The sequence below is a fragment of the Grampus griseus genome (genome assembly GCF_964374135.1).
Source record: "Grampus griseus genome assembly, chromosome: 4".
Lineage (NCBI taxonomy): Eukaryota > Metazoa > Chordata > Mammalia > Artiodactyla > Delphinidae > Grampus > Grampus griseus.
This window is the reverse complement of record NC_138997.1, coordinates 71,588,973-71,609,393: the sequence shown is the minus strand read 5'-3', so window position 1 is coordinate 71,609,393 and position 20,421 is coordinate 71,588,973. Positions and strand designations below refer to the sequence as shown.

Below are 20,421 nucleotides of genomic sequence, written 5' to 3'. Positions count from 1 at the left end.
GATGTAATACTGTGAAAACCACTGTGACATAGTAAGAAACATATATTTGGTCTCTGTCCCCAGTTCCTGGCACATAGCTCCTAAAACCCTTGTATTTTCCTGAGCAACAGGGTTGCTAGGAGCATCTTTTGTTCTAATATTTTGTCTTGGACCCTGATTCCTGGTACACAGAACTCCTAAATCCCTTGGAATTTCCTGGATGATAGGAGCATCTCTTGTTCTAATGAGGTGATTCTTGGTGGGTTCCTGGGTAGCTCCTGGATAGGGGCTGGTCACCAGAAAGACCAAGCCAAGAATAGAAGCTTGGACTTTCAGATTCACCCACCCTGCCCCATCCTCCAGGAATGGGAGAAGGGCTAGAGACTGAGTTAATAATTAATCATGTCTACGAGATGAAGCCTCCATAAAAATCCCTAAAGTATAGAGTTTAGAGAGCTTTGGGGCTGGTAAACATACCCATGTGCTGGGAGGGTAGGACACTCCAACTCCATGGGAACAGAAGCTCCTGCTCTTAGGACACTTTCAGACCTCACCCGAGTTCTAATAAGCTGAAACTTAAATAAATGTTTCAGGAAGGGTAAGCTGGGACGAAGTGAGAGAGGGCATGGACATATATACACTACCAAATGTAAAATAGATAGCTAGTGGGAAGCAGCCGCATAGCACAGGGAGACCAGCTCGGTGCTCTGTGACCACCTAGAGGGGTGGGATAGGGAGGGTGGGAGGGAGACGCAAGAGGAAGGGGATATGAGGATATATGTATATGTATAGCTGATTCACTTTCTTATACAGCAGAAACTAACACAACATTGTAAAGCAATGATACTCCAATAAAGATGTTAAAAAAATAAAAAATAAAGTGTTGAAAAATAAATAAATAAAAATATAAATGTTTCCCTGAGTTTTGTGAGCCATTATGGCAAATTATGGAACCCAAAGAGGGGGTCGTGGGAACCCTGATTGATAGCAGGTTGGTCAGAAGTATGAGAGGCCCAGACTTGCAACTGATGTCTAAAGTGGGGGGCAGTCTTGTGGGACTTAGCCCATAACCTGCGGGGTCTGTGCTAACTCCATTTAGTTACTCATAATTGAATTACAGGATACCCAGTGGGTGTGACACCCAGTAGTGGGTTGGAGGATTGCTTGGTGTGGGAAAAACCCCTACACATTTGGTGTCGGAAGTGTTAAGAGTAGAGCATAAAGAAACAAGAGATTTTCTTTTAACATGCTCCACAATTTTCCTTCTCAGCAAAAAATCCTATGAAAAATCTCCGTAACTGTAAACAACACTCAGGTCTGACTTTAGGGATCACCTTGTTTTGCCTCTTCCCTCACTCTTCATCCAAATAATATCACCAGCACTTTTGCAAGTGACAAATCAGGACCTCCCAGGGTGTTGGTGAAGTCAGGAACAGACCTAAAATGAGCCATTACATTTCCAAGCCTAGCCGTCTGGCTTGGGACCTAATAGAAGCTCTAGAGGACTGAGAAGGTAAAACCCACCAATTTGCTATAGGACAAGCAGACATACTGTCATTTAGTTTAGTTAAACTTGATCTGTACAGAAGAGATGCTCTGAAGTTTAGTAACTCATAAAGAAAACTAATTCTACCTATTAAAAACTGCTTTGGCAACTGATAAAATGCTGTGCCGACTTTTCATTGCAAAGACAGATAACATTTAAAACTAAAGCAACATTTACCTGGAAAATCATGAGTGGCTCTATAAATCATTTATATTTTATTTAAACGTCATTTTCCAGACTTCCCTGGTGGCACAGTGGTTAAGAATCCGCCTGCCAATGCAGGGGACACGGGTTTGAGCTCTGGTCCAGGAAGATTCCACATGCCACGGAGTAACTAAGCCTGTGCAACACAACTACTGAGCCTGCGCTCTATAGCCTGCGGGCCACAACAACTGAAGCCTGCGCGCTCTAGGGCCTGTGTGCCGCAACTACTGAGCCCATGTGCTGCAACTACTGAAATCCGCATGGCTAGAGCCTGTGCTCTGCAACAAGCAAAGCCACCACAATGAGACGCCAGTGCACCGCAATGACAAGGAGCCCCTGCTCGCCACAACTAGAGAAAGCCTGCTCATAGCAACAAAGACCCAATGCAGCCAAAAAAAAATTTTTTTAACTTAAAAAGTCATTTTCCAAGTTGGATTTTTTTATTTAGAAATGTAAATTCTACCTAAAAAAAAAACTGGAGATAGATACTACATATATATTTATAAAGTATGTTTTTTAGAAAGTATAAACACAGCTGCTTCCTCTACTACATAGTTTGCTATCGTTTTATAACCACCAATAAATTGTCAATAAAATTTTTCTTTGAAACAATTAGCATAAAAACATCAGATATACAACGTAGAAACAATGAGATTTAAATCTGGATTTAAGAAAAATACTGTTAAACATCATCAAATAGTAAGTAAAAAAAGACAGTAACAGTTTTCTATGTAACAGTCTCATTCTTCCTCAGTAAATTTTAATTTAGAAAAACAAAATCTAGTTGAGAATATATTAAAACTATTACTTGCATAAAGTAAATTGGCATTTGCAATATTTTTGGCTCAGCTAAAGAATAAATAATGACTACTATTTATTGAGCATTTACTAGATGTCAAGCACTGTACTTAGTGATATACATATGTAATCTCATCCAATCCTGACAATAACACTATGATATAGGCACTTTATTCCCATTTAGATGAGGAAGCTAAATCAAACTTTCTTTTTTTTTTATAGTAATAAAAAAAGAATTCTTCAAAGGCTACCACAAAATTAAGTAAATCTGTACTTTGATTAAAAGAAAAGCAGGGCTTCCCTGGTGGCGCAGTGGTTGAGAGTCCGCCTGCCAATGCAGGGGACACGGGTTCCTGCCCCGGTCTGGGAAGATCCCACATGCCGCGGAGTGGCTGGGCCCGTGAGCCATGGCCGCTGAGCCTGCGCATCCGGAGCCTGTGCTCTGCAACAGGAGAGGCCACAACAGTGAGAGGCCCGCGTTCCGGAAAAAAAAAAAAAAAAAAAGCTACTTTTACAAGTGAATACATTCATTAATAGAATCATAGATGCAGCCACGTTCAGGTTCAACTTCGTTTCTACATTTTTTAACTTGAAATACAAACAGAATTACTTGTTAATTAGCACATATGTGCTGAATGCCTAAAACACAGACTGTGATATTGGACCTTGATGAAAATGGAGAGAAAAAGGAATTGAGAAGATGCTTTATCCCCTTTGGTTTTTAAAAACATTCACTGCAAATAATTATTAGATTTTTCCCAATAATAATCAAAAAAGTTTTTCTTTTGAGCACACAGTATTATCTTTCTGTCATATTCCAGGGCCTGAGTCAAACATAAGTCTTATGAATAGTACCCAGATCTCTTGCTGACTAATCATTAAATCGCCAGAACCACTGAGCCAGGAGATGGCAGTGAGGAGAAGGAATGCAGTAACCTGTGTTTAATTATACATTTCCAAGACCAATTTCTTTTTCTTTACCAAGGTTGTCTACAGGGTTACTTAGGCCATGAAGTCAACACTGAGGTTCAGTGACGGAGGCTGGGGAGAGAGTGGTGGAAATGAGTCTCCAAAGAAATACACAGCTCTCAGCGCTGGCTGAGATTTGCATTAGGTGGCTCTCAAGCCCATAGGAAAAATCTAGACATTGTCCTCACGCTCCAAGTAAACTCAGATGCTCTACTTTCATACCGAAGTCTGTAAATAGGGCAACTCAGCATATATTATGACTCATTACAATAATGGATGAGTGTATACTAGATAAAATAAGCCTGTTCATAAACAAAGAGCAATTGCTATGGCTGGTGTATAAGTTCGCCTGTGCGAAAACACTAACTTATGAGGACCCAGAAATGACTGAGAACACAGTGCTGGTCAGGGTAATGTGCAATTATGATAAAAGTGAGGTTTTAGCATTTTAAATGTTACTTCTTTTTCCCTGTCTTTTTATTCCTTCTCCACTTGCTGAGAGAAGCACACCAAGTACTGTGGTCACATCTGAGGCAGTCTAACATGGAAAAGGATTCCAAAAATTAATTATAAATATAAGATGCCACAGAATTAATACTGTGTCATGTTTCTTCAGAAATCTCTGGTGAGTTGAAGGATTATTATTCTTGGGAGAAAACTGCTGTGCCTCGTTTTGAAACACACTTGTTAGATTTTGCTGCTAGAGATTCACCTTGCAGGGTGTCAGTGGTGGGCACGGGTGAAGAGGTTGTCCTGGTGGCAGGGCAGGAGGAGGGAGGGAGGTTGTAGCAGTGGCCTAGAGCAGGTTGCCAGAGCCCAAGGGAGTGCATGGCGGGAAGCAGGGGCATCCCAGTGCAGGGTGTCAGCATCAAAAGAGGGTGAGGAGGGCATCTTCGCATAGTGGGTGGCAGAGCTAAGCAGGGGTTGTTGGAACCCGAAGTGGCAGAAAAGAACCTCACAGAGGCTGGCGGCAGTGAAGACCCAGTACAGGGTTTCAGAACCTGAGCAAGATGAGGGGTGTGTCTAAATGGCGACCAAGGCCCCTGTGAGATGAGGAGGGAATCTCTGTGAGGGAGTGGGGTGGGCAGAGAAGGGAGGGGAATGAAGCAGCAGCCCTAAACAGGTTGTCAGAACCAAAGGAGGTGAGACAGGCATCCATGGGGAGGTTGGAGGACAGCAATCTCCCAAGATAGAGTGTCAGAGCCTGAGCAGGGAGGTGAGAACATGCAAACAGGGCAATGGCAATAGTCTGGCATGGGATGTCTGAGCCTACACAGGGGAGACGGCATCTGTGCCATGGGAGCAGCAGCGGGGCTTGGTGTGGGGTCCTGGAGCCTGAGAGGGGTGAGGAGGACACCCACACAAGAGGTGGAAGCCAGGCAGCACAGCACTAGAGGTCAGAGCCTGAGTGAGGTGGGAAGGGCATTCATGTGGAGAGGTTTCAATAGGGGCACCTTTGTGTGAAGTAAAAGAGAACATCCTTGTGGGCCTGGCCATAGCCTGGAGCAGGAAGACAAGCCCAGGTGAGGTGAGGAAGGCACCTGTGAGAGGGGCAGCAGTGCTAATGGAGACTGGTTACCTACAGAAGGGATTTATAGATAAGGAAAGGGAGAAAACTAGAATGAACTCTGTGGTATTACATTAGAATTGTGACCTGGTTTTTAATAAGTAGATATAGATATAGGTGATATAGATAGATATAGTTACAGAAAAAATATAAGGAATAATTGATAAATCCACAATCATAGTGGGAAACTTGAAAACACTTCTGTCAGAAGCTAGTAAGTAAGGAGATAAAGAATTTTTTAAAAATGTATCTTGAATCATTTATATTTATTTGAATTATTTATATTATAATAATATATATTTTAATATATATTATATATGATTACTGTAAGCTAAGGGACATTTATGTAACACTACATAAAACAATTAGAGAATAAACATTCTTTTTGAGTATATGTGGACCATTTAGAGAAATGAATCACATACAAAGGAAGTCACATAAATAAGGAGATTATGTCATTCAAAACACATTCTCTGACCATAATCTAATAATCAAGTAAAAGTAAGTTTTTTTAAAAGACCTCATATAGGGCTTCCCTGGTGGCGCAGTGGTTGCGAGTCCGCCTGCCGATGCAGAGGACATGGGTTCGTGCCCCGGTCCGGGAAGATCCCACATGTCACAGAGCGGCTGGGCCCGTGAGCCATGGCCACTGAGCCTGCGCATCCGGAGCATATGCTCCGCAGTGGGAGAGGCCACAACAGTGAGAGGCCCGCGTAAAGCAAAAAAAAAAGCAAAAAAATAAGACCTCATATATTTATAAACTTAAAAAATATCATGCAATCTAAATAATAAATAAATCAAAGGGAAAATCATAATAGAAATTGTGAAATATTTAGAACTGAATAACAACAAAGACAGTCAAACTTTTGGACTAAGCTACAGCAGTATTTAGAGGGAAATTCATAATCTTAAATACATTATTTGAAAATAGGAAGTTAAAAAAAGAACAACAGAGTAAAACCAAAGAATACAGAAGAAAGGAAATAAGATAAAAACAGAAATTAATGAAAAAACAGAGCACAAATGAGTATGTCAAAATAAAAAACTAAAGCTGATTATTTGGAATGACTAATAAAATTCTGCTAATACGAACCAAAATCAAAAGGAGAGTTAATTTTGCAATAAAAATACCAGGTATTGAAAAAAGGAATTACAACTATATATTCAAAAGAGATTTAAAAATTTTAAGAGAATTCTATAAATAAATTTATGCCAATTTGAAAATATAGATGAATGGATTTAAACAAATATAAACTACCAAAATAATCTCAAGAAGAAACAGAGAATTAAATAGATCTATAAACACTTAAGTAATCAAATTGGAAGTACAAATCTAAGTCTAACAACAACACAGCAGGTCCACATGATTCTAAATTTAGGCATATTTCACTTTTAAGCAACTGAAAATTCCTTTCTTATACAAATAGCTCCAAAGAATACAAAAAATGAAACTCACTCTGATTTTACCTAACTACTGTAACCTTTGTTGCGACACTGGACAACATCAGCACAATGAAGAAAAATTGTAAGGTAATCTCACCTACAAGCATAAATGCAAATGCATAAATAAAATATTAGTAAACTAAATCTAGCAGTGTATGTGTGTGTGTGTGTGTGTGTGTGTGTGTGTGTGTGTTTGTGTGTAGGATCAAGTTAAACTTATCCCAGGAATGCAGTAATGATTATTTAAAAAACTATAAATACAATTCACCACATTAACAGATTATGGGAGAAAAACCATATATATATATTCATCTAAAAAATTTCAGAATCTGTATTAAGTGAAATTCAACACTCAGGCAAGATAAAAACAGCAATAACAACAACAACAATTCAGCAAAATACAATTAAGAAGGAACTTCCCTAGCCTGATTAAAAACAAAACAAAACATAATATTTAATGGTAAAATTTTAGAACATTGTGTTTAAAGTCAGGAATAAGATGAAAATGCCTATTTTCATTGCCTCTGTTAAGTAGGGTTGTAGTATGCCTGGTCAGTGCACTAAAAAAGAAAGTGGTATGAAGTGTGTAAAGGAAGTAACAAAACTGCCATTATTCACAGATAATATTATTGCCTGCAGAGGAAATACAGGACAACCAATGAATCACAGCAAGAAATAGGAAAACAAATATTAATAGAAAATGCAAGGTTGGACAAGTGATCACCAGTCAAAAGTCAAGCCAAGAGTATTCCAATACACTAGCAATGAGCAATTAGAAAATTCAATTTACAACTGGTATTAAAATCATTAAAATACCCATAAAAAATCTAGTAAGTTTCTTTTATAGAGAAAGGCATAAAACTGGACATGTTAATTTTAACACTGTGGTGTTAATTCTGTGATGGATAAACTGACCACTGAAACAGACTAGAAAGTGAGATACAAACCTATTTTTATATGAGATCTTAGTGTATCATGTATCATTGAGAAAAGGATGAATATTTTTTGGTTCCAAATAATAGAAAACCAACTAAAATGGCTTAAACAATGAGAAGAATCATCATCTCACAAAACAAGATATTCTGAGGTAAGACTCAAAGTCATCTTTAAGGATTTAGGTTCTGTTTATCTTTTTCAGGATCTCAGTGAGCTCCCTTCATTATTACAAAATACTCAAAGTGTCACAAACATATATCAATAAAAAGGAGCTTGTTTCTTCATTATGTATTTTTCTACAAGGGCAAAAGAAAATCTTTCTTAGAAGCACCTCCAGCAAACTTCGCTTTGCCTCCCTTAGGCTAGAACTGCTAAACCAATCATTAGGTGGGGAGATGAGAATATTAATATAGTCTGAGACCAATCAGGATTTGCCTGAATCATGTGGGAAAAGAGTGGACACTGGAACAAAACTGGTGTTCTGCCAACATGAGAAAAAGGGAAATGACTGTTAGGTAAGTAATCTACAGCACAATGGAATAGTTCATAAATGGTGTGGGGAGAATAGGCTATCCATATGGAAGAAAAGAAAATGAGATCCCAATAATATAAACAATGATAAATGCCAGGTGGATTAAAAATTCAAATGTCAGGGAGGGCGGGAGGGAGATGCAAGAGGGAGGAGATATGGGGATATATGTATATGTATGGCTGATTCACTTTATTATAAAGCAGAAACTAACACACATTGTAAAGCAATTATACTCCAATAAAGATGTTAAATAAATAAATAAAAATTCAAATGTCAAAAACAAAAATTAATTTTTAGTGGAAAATACTGAACAATATATTTAGAAATTAGGGGTACAAAAAGATTTCTAATATAAAACATAAATAAGAATAAACTATAAAAGATAATATTCATTAACTAGAGTACATCAAATGCAAAAATTCTGTACAACAAAACATATAGGTATTAAATTTAAAAGCCAAACCACAGTCTGGGAGAAGTATTTGCATGACATAAAACAGTTTTTTCTGTTACCTAAATAGATAAATAAGTATAAAAATGAGCAATTGGTAGAAGAGGAAAACTGAATAGCTAATAAATACTACAGAAGGTGCTCAGCCTCATCAGTAGCCAGAGAAATGCAAATTTATACAAAGATAGTAGTGACCCATTATAAAAAAATGTTTGAATTTGATAATACTGAGTGCTGGACACTATGCTGGGAAACAAACTGTCATCCAGTCCTAGCAGAAGAGTCAACTAGTTCAAAGTCTTTGATGATCAGTTTGGTGATATTTGGTAAACTCAACAATATGCATGGTCAACAAAATAACAATCCTCTCCAAGGTATATGCCCTAGAGACACTCTCTCACATGTGGACCAGAAGACAAGTTCCAGGACATTCATCTCATTCTTTCAAACCACACACACACACACACACACACACACACACACACACAAATATGGAACAGTCTAATTATACATCAATATGGATTCCATAAATTGAATATTTATACAATTAAATCTATACATGTCAAATTTGGATTATCTTAAAACAGAATGCTGAGAGGGAAAAGCAGGTTGTTTAGGGATACTTATAATGTGATATCACTTACATAAAAAGTAAAACCCATAGCATAATACTCTGTATTATTCATGGAAAAATAAATATTTAATAAACATATAGAAACAAGGAATCAAGCTTGTGATTACCTCTGGGAAAGGAAAAAGGAGAATCAGAGCAGAAAAAGGGTATAGTATCAGAGATGCTTCAACTTTATGTCTAGTTTTATTTCTTTAATGAAAAAGGATATAAAGTAAACATAAAAAACTAGTAAATTATATTGAATCTATGTGTAAGGTACATAAATATTTGTCATATTATTTTATGTGTTTGAAATACTTTATAATTTTTAAAAATACATCTTCTTAAAAGTTTCCCATGAAAATATTTTATCAATAGTGAAAAGATCCTACTCCACATACATCTCTCTTCATGAAAATTACAAATGAGGACTTCCCTGGTGATCCAGGGGTTACGACTCCACCCTCCCAATGCAGGGGGCCCCGGTTCGATTCCTGGTCAGGAAACTAGATCCCACATGCCGCAACTAAGATCCCGCATGCTGCAACTAAAAATAAGATCCCGCACGCCACAACTAAAGATCCCGCATGTGGCAAGGAAGATCCCATGTGCCACAACTAAGTCCCAGAGCATCCAAATAAATAAATAAATAAATAAGCTAATACTTTAAAAAAAAAAAGAAAATTACAAATGGAGTTTGCCTCCCTTTCGTCTATTATAAGCATCATTTTAAGCCACATGCTATATGTTGTTTAAGGATTAGAAAGTAGTGTCAGAAGAAATGTAAACAGTAGCAATATTCTACAGGAAAAGTAGCAAGGATTAAATAAAGATGCCATGAAGATCAAGAAAGGCCCAAATGGCATAAAACTGAAAAGAGATCTTCAAAGTTTAGTCAAATACTCAAAAAACATTCTAAAGTATTGAATGAGAAGCCAAAGACGTTACTGTCAAAAAAAAAAAAAAAAAGTAGATACAGAAAAAAACTGCTACTTGAATTTTAAATTGGGGGCACTTAAGAAAATATGATATAGGGCATATGTCAACAATATGATTATTACTAAGATTATAATAAATATCAAAGATTTTCCCTGGAATTAAAAACTTTAATTATTAATATCCCAAGAAGCTCCCAGAGCAACATACCTGGAGAAGGAGCCTTTCAAAAGCCAGAAAGTTGTCCCACTTGGCAGTCTGCGGGTGTTTCAGAGTTTGAACAGTGGCCAGCCCAAGCTGTAGGAGCCCACAGTGATTCCCTAGAGCTTTGAGGTTGTTCTTGAAGAGATGAATATAGCACGTGAGCTGTCCCGGAGTGACTCTCCCTGGAAAAACATACAATTTATCAGTGTACCCTCTTCTGGGAGTGGTAAAAAAAAATGAAGAGAATGCCATTAATAATACTACTGCAGGGCTTCCCTGGTGGCACAGTGGTTAAGAATCCGCCTGACAATGCAGGGGACACGGGTTCGATCCCTGGTCTGGGAAGATCCCACATGCCGCAGAGCAACTGAGCCCGTGCACCACAACTACCGAGCCTGTGCTCTAGAGCCCACGAGCCACAACTACTGAAGCCCGCATGCCTAGAGCCCGTGTGCCGCAACAAGAGAAGCCACCACAATGAGAAGCCCGTGCACTGCAGCGAAGAGTAGCCCCCGCTCACCACAACTAGAGAAAGCTTGTGCGCAGCAACAAAGACCCAATGCAGCCAAAAATAAATAGATAAATAAATAAATTAAATTAAATTAAATTAAAAAATACTACTGCCTTACATCAGCACAAAACTTCAGAGTAAACTGCAAGCTTGCCTAAGCTATCGTGACTCTTAAAACAACATGGTGACAACAGCAAAGTTGAAACTATTAACTGCGTTTTGCAAGCAAGAAAACACATGTTAAGTGATCTTGCCAAAGCCATATTGCTAGAATTCATTTCATAATTCTGAAATACCCCATAAATAAGTTATCAAATAAAGTCATATGAATAAATATTTCTTGAGCTCAATATGGAGTACCTCTCCAAGACAAATGATATAGCAATCTAAGAGGCAAAAAAGCAAGGTTTCTAATTGTGTGTGTATGTCTATAAAGGAGAAATCTGTTATGACTATAGCTAAAACTTTATCACTGATATCCGTGGGTTCATGACAATATTCATAAGCATAAAAGCTGGCTGTTTATGGAACAAAAATGTATGGAGAACTAGAGTGGCAAAAATCCTGGAAGATGAGATATCAGAAGAAATGGTTTGGTATGGGTGACACAGTACATTTACTACAATGGTCACCTCTATCTAGAATGAGACCCCCACTTCACAGAAGACTGGAGTACCAAAAACAAACAACAAACAAACAAAAACAAACAAAAAACCACCTGTTGAAGATTCACTCTTTCAGAGCTTCTAAGTCCAACTTTTGCCTATAGCAGTCCTTCCATTTAGTCACTTCCCACTCTAATACGTCAAATTTCACTCCTGCCGTTCATCAATGCTATGGACTGAACTCCTGAACACCACAGATTCTCCTCATTGGGCAAGAAGACGGCAATGGGGCCAAACATAGATGCAAGTCAAGTAATTCTTTCCTTTACATCTTACCTACACCCTGTTTGTGGTTTACTCTCTGATGCCTGAAATCCCAGTTTGTTTGTTATGTCTAGTTTGTTAATATTTGGCAACGAGACCACCTGTATTTATTTAGCACTTTATCGTTTATACAGTGCAAGTATGTCCTCTTGATTTTCACAGCAGCTCTACGGAGTAGCAAATAAGTGAGAGCTCAGTGTCTTACATGGGGCTAAATGGCATTTGTCAATTAATGGTTTTGCCACAGACTATAATACACAAAAAATAAAAACCTTGTTTCAAGCAACTTATAAGCCTGCAACATATTCTATCTTTTCATTACATATTTTGAAGAGATTAAGGATTTTGAAGTGCCTTATTACCTGTTTATCAGGGCGAGCATGTAAAGAAGAAAAACAGTGGGAATGATGAGCAGGGAGCTGAGTTTCACTAGTTTCTTTGGTCCCTCGGCAAAGCATGGTTCATTCCTGATTCCCAAGCAGCAAGCTAATGATTTGCTTGCTTAAGTACTAATAGAGAAGAGCCTCATTAACCCTTTCTCTGCTCGGTTTTGAGTCAGGTTGATTAAGGTATAATTTACATACAGTAAAATTTATCCTTTTCTGGTTCAGGGTGTTCTCAAATCAGTTCTATGAATTTTGACAAATGCATGTAGTTGGGTAAGCACTGTCACAATCAAAATACAGAATATTTCCATTACTCCAAAAAGTTCCCCCTTTGTAGTCAATTCTCTTTTCCCACCCCCAGCCCTTGGTGAACACTTATCTGCATTTATCTGGCTTCTGTCCCATAGTTTTGCCTTTCCAGAATGTTCTATAAATGGAATCATATAGTATGTAGCCTTTTGAGTCTGGCTTCTTTTACTTTAGCATAGGTATTTGATGTTCATTCATGTTGTTGCTTATATAGGTAGTTTGCACCATTTTCTTGCTGAGTAGTAATCCATTGTATGAATGTGCCATGGTTTGTTTAGCCATTTATCCATTCACCAGTTAATGATTATTTGAGTTTTTTTCCAATTTTTAGAAATTACAATTAGTTATGCTGAGCATCTTTTCATGTGTTTGTTGGCCATCTGTATGTCTTCTTTGGAGAAATGTGCCTTTAGGTCTTCCACCATTTTTTGATTGGGCTGTTTTTTTGATACTGAACTGCATAAGCTGCTTGTATATTTTGGAGATTAATCCTTTGTCAGTTGCTTCATTTGCAAATATTTTCTCCCATTCTGAGGGTTGTCTTTTGGTCTTGTTTATGGTTTCCTTTGCTGTCCAAAAGCTTTGAAGTTTCATTAGGTCCCATTTGTTTATTTTTGTTTTTATTTCCATTTCTCTAGGAGGTGGGTCAAAAAAAGATCTTGCTGCAATTTATGTCAGAGTGTTCTTCCTATGTTTTCCTCTAAGAGTTTCACAGTGTCTGGCCTTACATTTAGGTCTTTAATCCATTATGAGTTTATTCTTGTGTACGGTGTTAGGAAGTGTTCTAATTTCATTCTTTTACATGTAGCTGTCCAGTTTTCCCAGCACCACTTATTAAAGAGGCTGTCTTTTCTCCACTGTATATTTTTGCCTCCTTTGTCATAGATTAGGTGGCCATAGGCGCATGGGTTTATCTCTGGGCTTTCTATCCTGTACAAATCAAAACTACAATGAGGTATCACCTCACACTGGTAAGAATGACCATCATCAAAAAATCTACAAACAATAAATGCTGGAGAGGGTGTGGAGAAAAGGGAACCTTCTTACACTGTTGGTGGGAAAGTAAATTAATACAGCCACTATGCAAAACAGTATGGAGGTTCCTTAAAAAACTAAAAATAGAACTACCATATGACCCAGCAATCCCACTACTTGCTATATACCCAGAGAAAACCATAATTCAAAAAGACACATGCACCCCAATGTTCATAGCAGCACTATTTACAATAGCCAGGACATGGAAGCAACCGAAATGTTCATCAACAGAGGAACGGATAAAGAAGATGTGGTACATATATACAATGGAATACTACTCAGCCATAAAAAGGAACGAAATTGGGTCATCTGTAGAGATGTGGATGGACCTAGGAAGTGTCATAGAGTGAAGTAAATCAGAAAGAGAAGAACAAATATCGCATATTAACACATATATGTGGAATCTAGAAAAATGGTATAGATGACCTTATTTGCAAAGCAGAAATAGACACACAGACGTAGAGTACAAACGTATGGATACCAAGAGGGAAAGGGGTGGGGTGGGAGAAATTGGGAGATTGGGATTGACACATATACACTGTTGATACTATGTATAAAATAGACAATAAAGGGGAACATACTGTATGGCACAGAGAACTCTGGTTAACGCACTGTGGTGTCCTAAATGGGAGGGAAATAAAATGGAGGGGATATATGTATATGTATGGCAGATTCATTTTGCTGTGCAGTAGAAGCTAACACAACATTGAAAAGCAACTATACTTCAATAAAAATTTAAAAAATAAATAAATAAAAATAAATTGAAAAAGATTCACATATCAAAATCCACCAACATTTTCCAAAAAAAAGAAAGAAAGAAATTGTGAATAAAGCCTTCACAAACATCTTTGTTTTTTTTATGTGTGTATGTGTCTGTGGACATATGGTTTCATTTTTCTTAAGTAAATTTCTAGGGTTGTTGGGTCATATGCTAAGTGTACGGTTAACTTTATAAGAAACCGACAAACTAAGTTCCAAAGTGAGCTGTCCCACCAGCAACAAATGAGATTTCTATTGCCTCACATCCTCACTAGCACTTGGTATTGCCAGTTATTTTGGTTTTAGCCATTCTATTAGGTATCTAGCAACAACTCACTGTGGTTTTAATTTGTATTTTTCTAATGACTAATAATGTTGGTCTTTTCAAGTGCTTATTTGCCACCCTATATCTTTTTTGGTGAAGTCTGTCTGTTCAAATCTTTTGCTCATTTTTATTAGGTTGTTTATTTTCTTCCTGTTGAGTTGTGAGTGTCATTAACTTTTATCAGTCCATTGGCTCAACATATATTTCTGTGCCAGGAACTGTTCTTACTGCTAAGAATAAACCCATGAACAAATCAGACAAAAATCTGTCCTCATGGCCAACAAATAAAGAAGGCAAATGATTCCTGGATGCTCTCCTAATTAATTCAGCTCATTACATCTCATTCTCTTCTTAGGAGATGGGGATCTTTTGTGCAGATGATTAATATTTTTACACAAAAACATCTTGACATATTAAATATTAACATTAAATATATGAAAACAAATTTTCACATGAAATGTGTTCAAATCTAACATTGCCATGAGCTCCATTTATTTGTTTATACACTGTGCTGCAGGTGACGCAGTGTGGTCCCTGGATACACAGAGCTTTGTGTATCAAGAGAGAAAGTCATAAAACAATTATATAAACAACTGCTTAATCATTATTGTGGTAAGTATTGCTAAGGCAAAAACGAAAATGTCCTGAAACCATGAAAGGCTCTATGTGATATGTAATTGCCCACCTCTCCAACCTTATCTCCTGGACTGAAGGAGGAGGAATTTAAAAGGCTCAGAATAGGGCTTCCCTGGTGGCACAGTGGTTGGGAGTCCGCATGCCGACGCAGGGGACACGGGTTCGTGCCTCAGTCCGGGAAGATCCCACATGCCGCGGAGCGGCTGGGCCCGTGAGCCATGGCCGCTGAGCCTGCGCGTCTGGAGCCTGTGCTCCGCAACGGGAAAAGCCACAACAGTGAGAGGCCTGTGTACCGCAAAAAATAAATAAATAAAAATTTTTTAAGAAAGGCTCAGAATACATACAATCCATTCATAACATAACTGTGCTTTAGAGAGACCTCAAGAAATGGAAATCATCCGAGAAAGTCACCAGTCTGTTTAGATTTCGACTGCAATAACCATATGTTCAATTTAAAGATAAGAATGTCTTCAATTCAGGGACTTCTCTGGTGGCGCAGTGGTTAAGAATCTGCCTGCCAATGCAGAGGACTTGGGTTTGAGCCCTGGTCCGGGAAGATCCCACATGTCGTGGAGCAACTAAGCCTGTGCACCACAACTACTGAGCCTATGCTCTAGAGCTCACGAGCCACAACTACTGAGCCCACGTGCCACAACTACTGAAGACTGCATGCCCTAGAGCCCGTGCTCCACAACAAGAGAAGCCACCCAATGAGAAGTCCATGCACTGCAACGAGGAGTAGCCCCCGCTCGCCACAACTAGAGGAAGCCAGTGCAGCAACGAAGACCCAACACAGCCAATAAGTAAATAAATAAATAAATATTTTTTAAAAAAAGAATGCCTTCAATTCAAAAACATAGTTATTAAACTTTTTATCCAGTTAGCAATTTCCTAGCTCAGACTTGGACTCAGTGACCATATTTACATAATACTGCCTTCCCACATAAGGCATGAGATCCAAAGGAACAAATGGATATATTTCATAACAGGAAATGCCAACAGAACACTACCTTGTGAATCAGCAATTATTCACCTTTGCTGCTCCATTCTGTTCCCTTCTGTATACCTTTTTCTTACACACACAAGCCATTAACACTTCCTTATATATGTCATGAAAGCAGGGGGGTTTTTTGGTAAAAATTCGTAACATGTTAATTGGAATTTAGTAAAAGAGTACTTCACACAAATGCTTTAAAATATAGGCTAGTGACATTTTTAAAATATAAATTTAATCACAATCTTACATAAAACAAGTCAAAATCAACTGACTGACTACCAAAAATGCTATACTGTGAGGCTAACAACTTGAGAAAACTTCTCAGTTCATATCAACTAAAACTGCAAGCAACTATAACCAGGTGTTGAAAAAGTAATAGAACATTTGTTCACATCTCATATTACTAAAAAAACCAAAAAAACTTGTCAGGCAGATTTACATGGTGATTTTAAAATGTCAACCCAAGAAGGCTTTGCAACACATTTTTTTAAAGTCCTAAAAACAAGGGCTATTTTATATCAAAACTGCATAATACATAGCAACTCTTTGAAAAGGGACAATTTTGAAATTTGAAAAATAGTTTTCAAGTAAGAAAATCTATTAGGCTTTCTTTTTTATAGTTTTTAAGGAAGTGAAATGGGCTTCTGATTTCAATTTAGTTAAGAAACAAACACAAAACTTTAACCACCATCAGTTCTATGTATATTTTGAAACTCTTATTGAAATAGAATTATCTCTTGGGAGAAAGGGGACATATCTGGAAAATAAAAGGATTTCATATATTTATATGGTCTGTGATCCTTATAATATTGAATTCCATTGTATTCAAATCAATTATGGAACTTACTCTTCCATTTATTATATACATTTGATAAACTATAATTTTCTGAACCTGCTTTGTGGCTTGGTAAGATATATTTAAAATATCTACACATATATGATTCTTTGTTGATTTTCTTAAAAAAAAAAAAAAGTATTCTGTCAGTGCTAGATTTGATTTAATCCCCAAATTGTGTCTTAATGGTAGAAAGTAACAATCTTTCTACTGGTGGTAGACTCTCAACCACTGCGCCACCAGGGAAGCCCCATTGCATGTTTTTTATTCATCATTGTCCTGAAAACACGAATGAAAACACAGTGTGTGAAATGTGAATAAACAAAGTTATGTTTTTGGGGGAGGGCTTTGTTTTTTGTTTTTTAATAAATTTATTTATTTTTGGCTGCATTGGGTCTTCCCTGCTGTGCGCAGGCAGGCTTTCTCTAGTTGCAGCAAGCGGGGGCTACTCTTCGTTGCGGTGCACGGGCTTCTCATTGTGGTGGCTTCTCTTGTTGTGGAGCACAGGCTCTAGGCACATAGGCTTCAGTAGTGTGGCACATGGGCTCTAGAGCGCAGGCTCAGTAGTTGTGGCGCATGGGCTTAGTTGCTCCGCGGCATGCGGGATCTTCCTGGACCAGGGATCGAACCCATGTCCCCTGCATTGGCAGGTGGATTCTTAACCACTGTGCCACCAGGGAAGTCCTCAAAGTTATGTTTTAAGAGATGTATTTCCAGAAATCAAATATCAGCATTTCATTTTTCTCCTTTTTAATCATTTTTCTAATATAATAAAGGCAAAGTATATTAAAATATTTAAATATAACGTTCTGTTAAAACTCTGGTTTATTAACTCACACATAATTGGCAAACATGAATAATTTTAATATTACACAAAAATATCTATTCGTCATTTTTTCTCATTTTAACATTTTGTGCCGCCAAATAAGAGCAGCTGGACACAAAATAAACAAACATAGCTGAACCCTGCAAGCCACAAGAGGAGCTGAGCACTGATTACATTCCTAGTTCTTCTTGGCTCTGCTTGGCCACGTGCACTGTCTTGGAAGTGCTTCCTGTTTGGTTCTCCCTGACCTTTAGTGCATTTTGCCTTTGCCTCCATAACCAAACAGCCTCAGCTCCTCTTTACATTACCTTCCAGTGAGCTACCTTCAACTCTTTTGTTCACATAAAGTCCCATATATGCAGTAACGTTTCTTTATCTATAGTCTTTATCTATAGGAATTTGGCCAATCTTTTTAACTGTGCTAGTATTTTTATCGTTTACTTTAGTGCTCTAATTATAAATTTGTATCGATTTTTGAATGGGCTTCTGCTAGTAATTTTTGTTTGTTTGTTTGTTTGTTTGAGGTACGCGGGCCTCTCACTGTTGTGGCCTCTTCCGTTGCGGAGCACAGGCTCCAGACGCGCAGGCTCAGAGCCATGGCTCAAGGGCCCAGCCGCTCCGCGGCATGTGGGATCTTCCCGGACCGGGGCACAAACCCGTGTCCCCTGCATCGGCAGGCGGACTCTCAACCACTGCGCCACCAGGGAAGCCCTGCTAGTGATATTTATTTTATCACGAGCCCTGATAACTAGTATGTGATTTTGCAAAACAAGTTTTCCAAGAATGCGTGTAAATTATAGCCAAAGCACTTATACTAATATGTAGACAATGGTGGCAACTCTACTAATATTAAACTGTTGGTTGGTGGGCAGCACTGTCAGGGAAAATTTCAAATGTTAATTCAACAGTTGGCATAAGAGAGCCAGAATCTTGTGTACCAAAGATGGTTTCGGAGTTTTGTAAATAATGTACGAAAGGTTCAGAGGGTAGCATGAACACATCGGTTTACATCCTCTTCTCATTTCATCAGAAAGACAAAAAGGAATTAAAAAGGGAAAGGAACACACAACAAAGAGATCGTGAGATAGTCCATAAGCAGACAAGACTTCAAGCACTTTTCCTCCCCATCTGCTGGTTATCTTTGTAACTTACATTACATACTTAAACTTTCTTCTTTGTTCTGTCAACTACAGATGGTATGCTATGGCTTTTCGTCTTCTAAGCAGAGGATATTAGTTCCCCCTTACCCTTCCCTCTACTTCGTATTTCCCCCTTTCATCTTCCAAATCATCTGTACTTTTATTTTCATCCGGTCAAGATTGATAGCATTTATATTTTGTTTTGTAACCATAATTTAGTCTAATGTGCTTTTTCTATAGAATGATTCGAAACTTCAAAATTAGTCAATAGTGTTTGTATCATTATAAACTATATAACTATTAATGACAGACCCAATGTACAAGCTATGATTACATTTCCTTATGCATAGAATACACTTGGGTCCTAGAATGCATATGGGCTTTTTCTGAGGGGGCGGGGGAGGAGCATTCCCTGCTTTAATCAAAGTTGTAAACTCTCCTAATTTCTAATACACTGTCTTATCTTTGAAGTCCGTGTTGTGTTGTGTTGTTTGTTTTTTTTAAATCGAGGTATAGTTGATTTGTGGGGTTTTTGGGGTTTTTTTTTTTCCCCTCCCTGAATACTTTACTACCAAACTCCTTCATTCCCCTGTTCCATCATGGGCAGATTGTTCTTTAGGCCTTTTTGCACAGTCAGCAGCCTGGAACGCCTTTTATTGCTCTCCTCTATTGGAACACCGCTTCGCTAAATCCCTGATTTTTCTTTCTTGCTATACTGCCTTGTTTTGCTGGACACCCTCAAGTAACTTCCTCGGAAAAGATGTGTGGAAAGCAAAGTTCTCTTATCTCTGAAAAGGCTTTTTCTTGCCCTCAAAGTTTAATAACGGTTTATCTGGATCTACAATTCTAGGTTGAAAATAATGCATTGCTTCATTATCTTCTGGCTCAGCGTTGCTCATAAGAAATGTGTGCTAGTCTCATTCTTGTTCCTTTGTAGATAAGCTTCTTTTTTCCATCTTGAGGTCCACAGGATCCTCTCATTCTCTTGTAACTCTGAGGAGTCACAGTGATTGTGTCTAGTTTAGAGGGTTTTTATTCTTTCCACTTGCTTTTCAGTTAAGCCTATTCTATATACTTGATATGTCTTTCTTCACATCTGGGAAAGTCTTACATTCTTTCTTTGCTAGTTTCCTGTCCTCTGCTTTCTCTCTCTTTCTGAAACTTCTAATAGTTCTTGGGCCTCCTGACTTGGTTCTCTATATCTTTTATCTTTGGTATCATATTTTCAATGTCCTGTTCTTTCTACATTTTAGGAAATTTTCTTGATTTATCTTTAAACTTTGGCTGAATTTTATTTTTACAATAATATCCTTATTTCTAAGAGCTTCTTTTTTAACAAGAGCTTTATGAGCTTTAACTCACATACCATAAAATTCACCCTTAAAATGTACAATTCACTGATTTTTACTATATTCACAGTTATGCCACCATCACCACTATATAATTTGAGAACATTTTCATCATCTCAAGAAGAGAGCCTACACTCAAATTTCCCCAGTTATGAAAAAGACATACAGCTATAAATCCATACATATTAGAATACAGCCTGAATAAAA

At 37.8% G+C, this 20,421-nt stretch overlaps 1 protein-coding gene across 2 annotated transcripts in view; it reads right to left on the bottom strand.

Annotated features, from left to right (window-relative positions):
* The window catches only part of SCFD2 (sec1 family domain containing 2), a 394,898-nt gene that overhangs the window by 315,003 nt on the left and 59,474 nt on the right, over window positions 1-20,421 (bottom strand). For both annotated transcript variants that reach the window (XM_082653726.1, XM_082653727.1), the window contains exon 4: window positions 10,185-10,360. In XM_082653726.1, coding sequence (XP_082509852.1) covers window positions 10,185-10,360 — 176 coding nt within the window. The remainder of the gene's footprint in view (window positions 1-10,184; window positions 10,361-20,421) is intronic.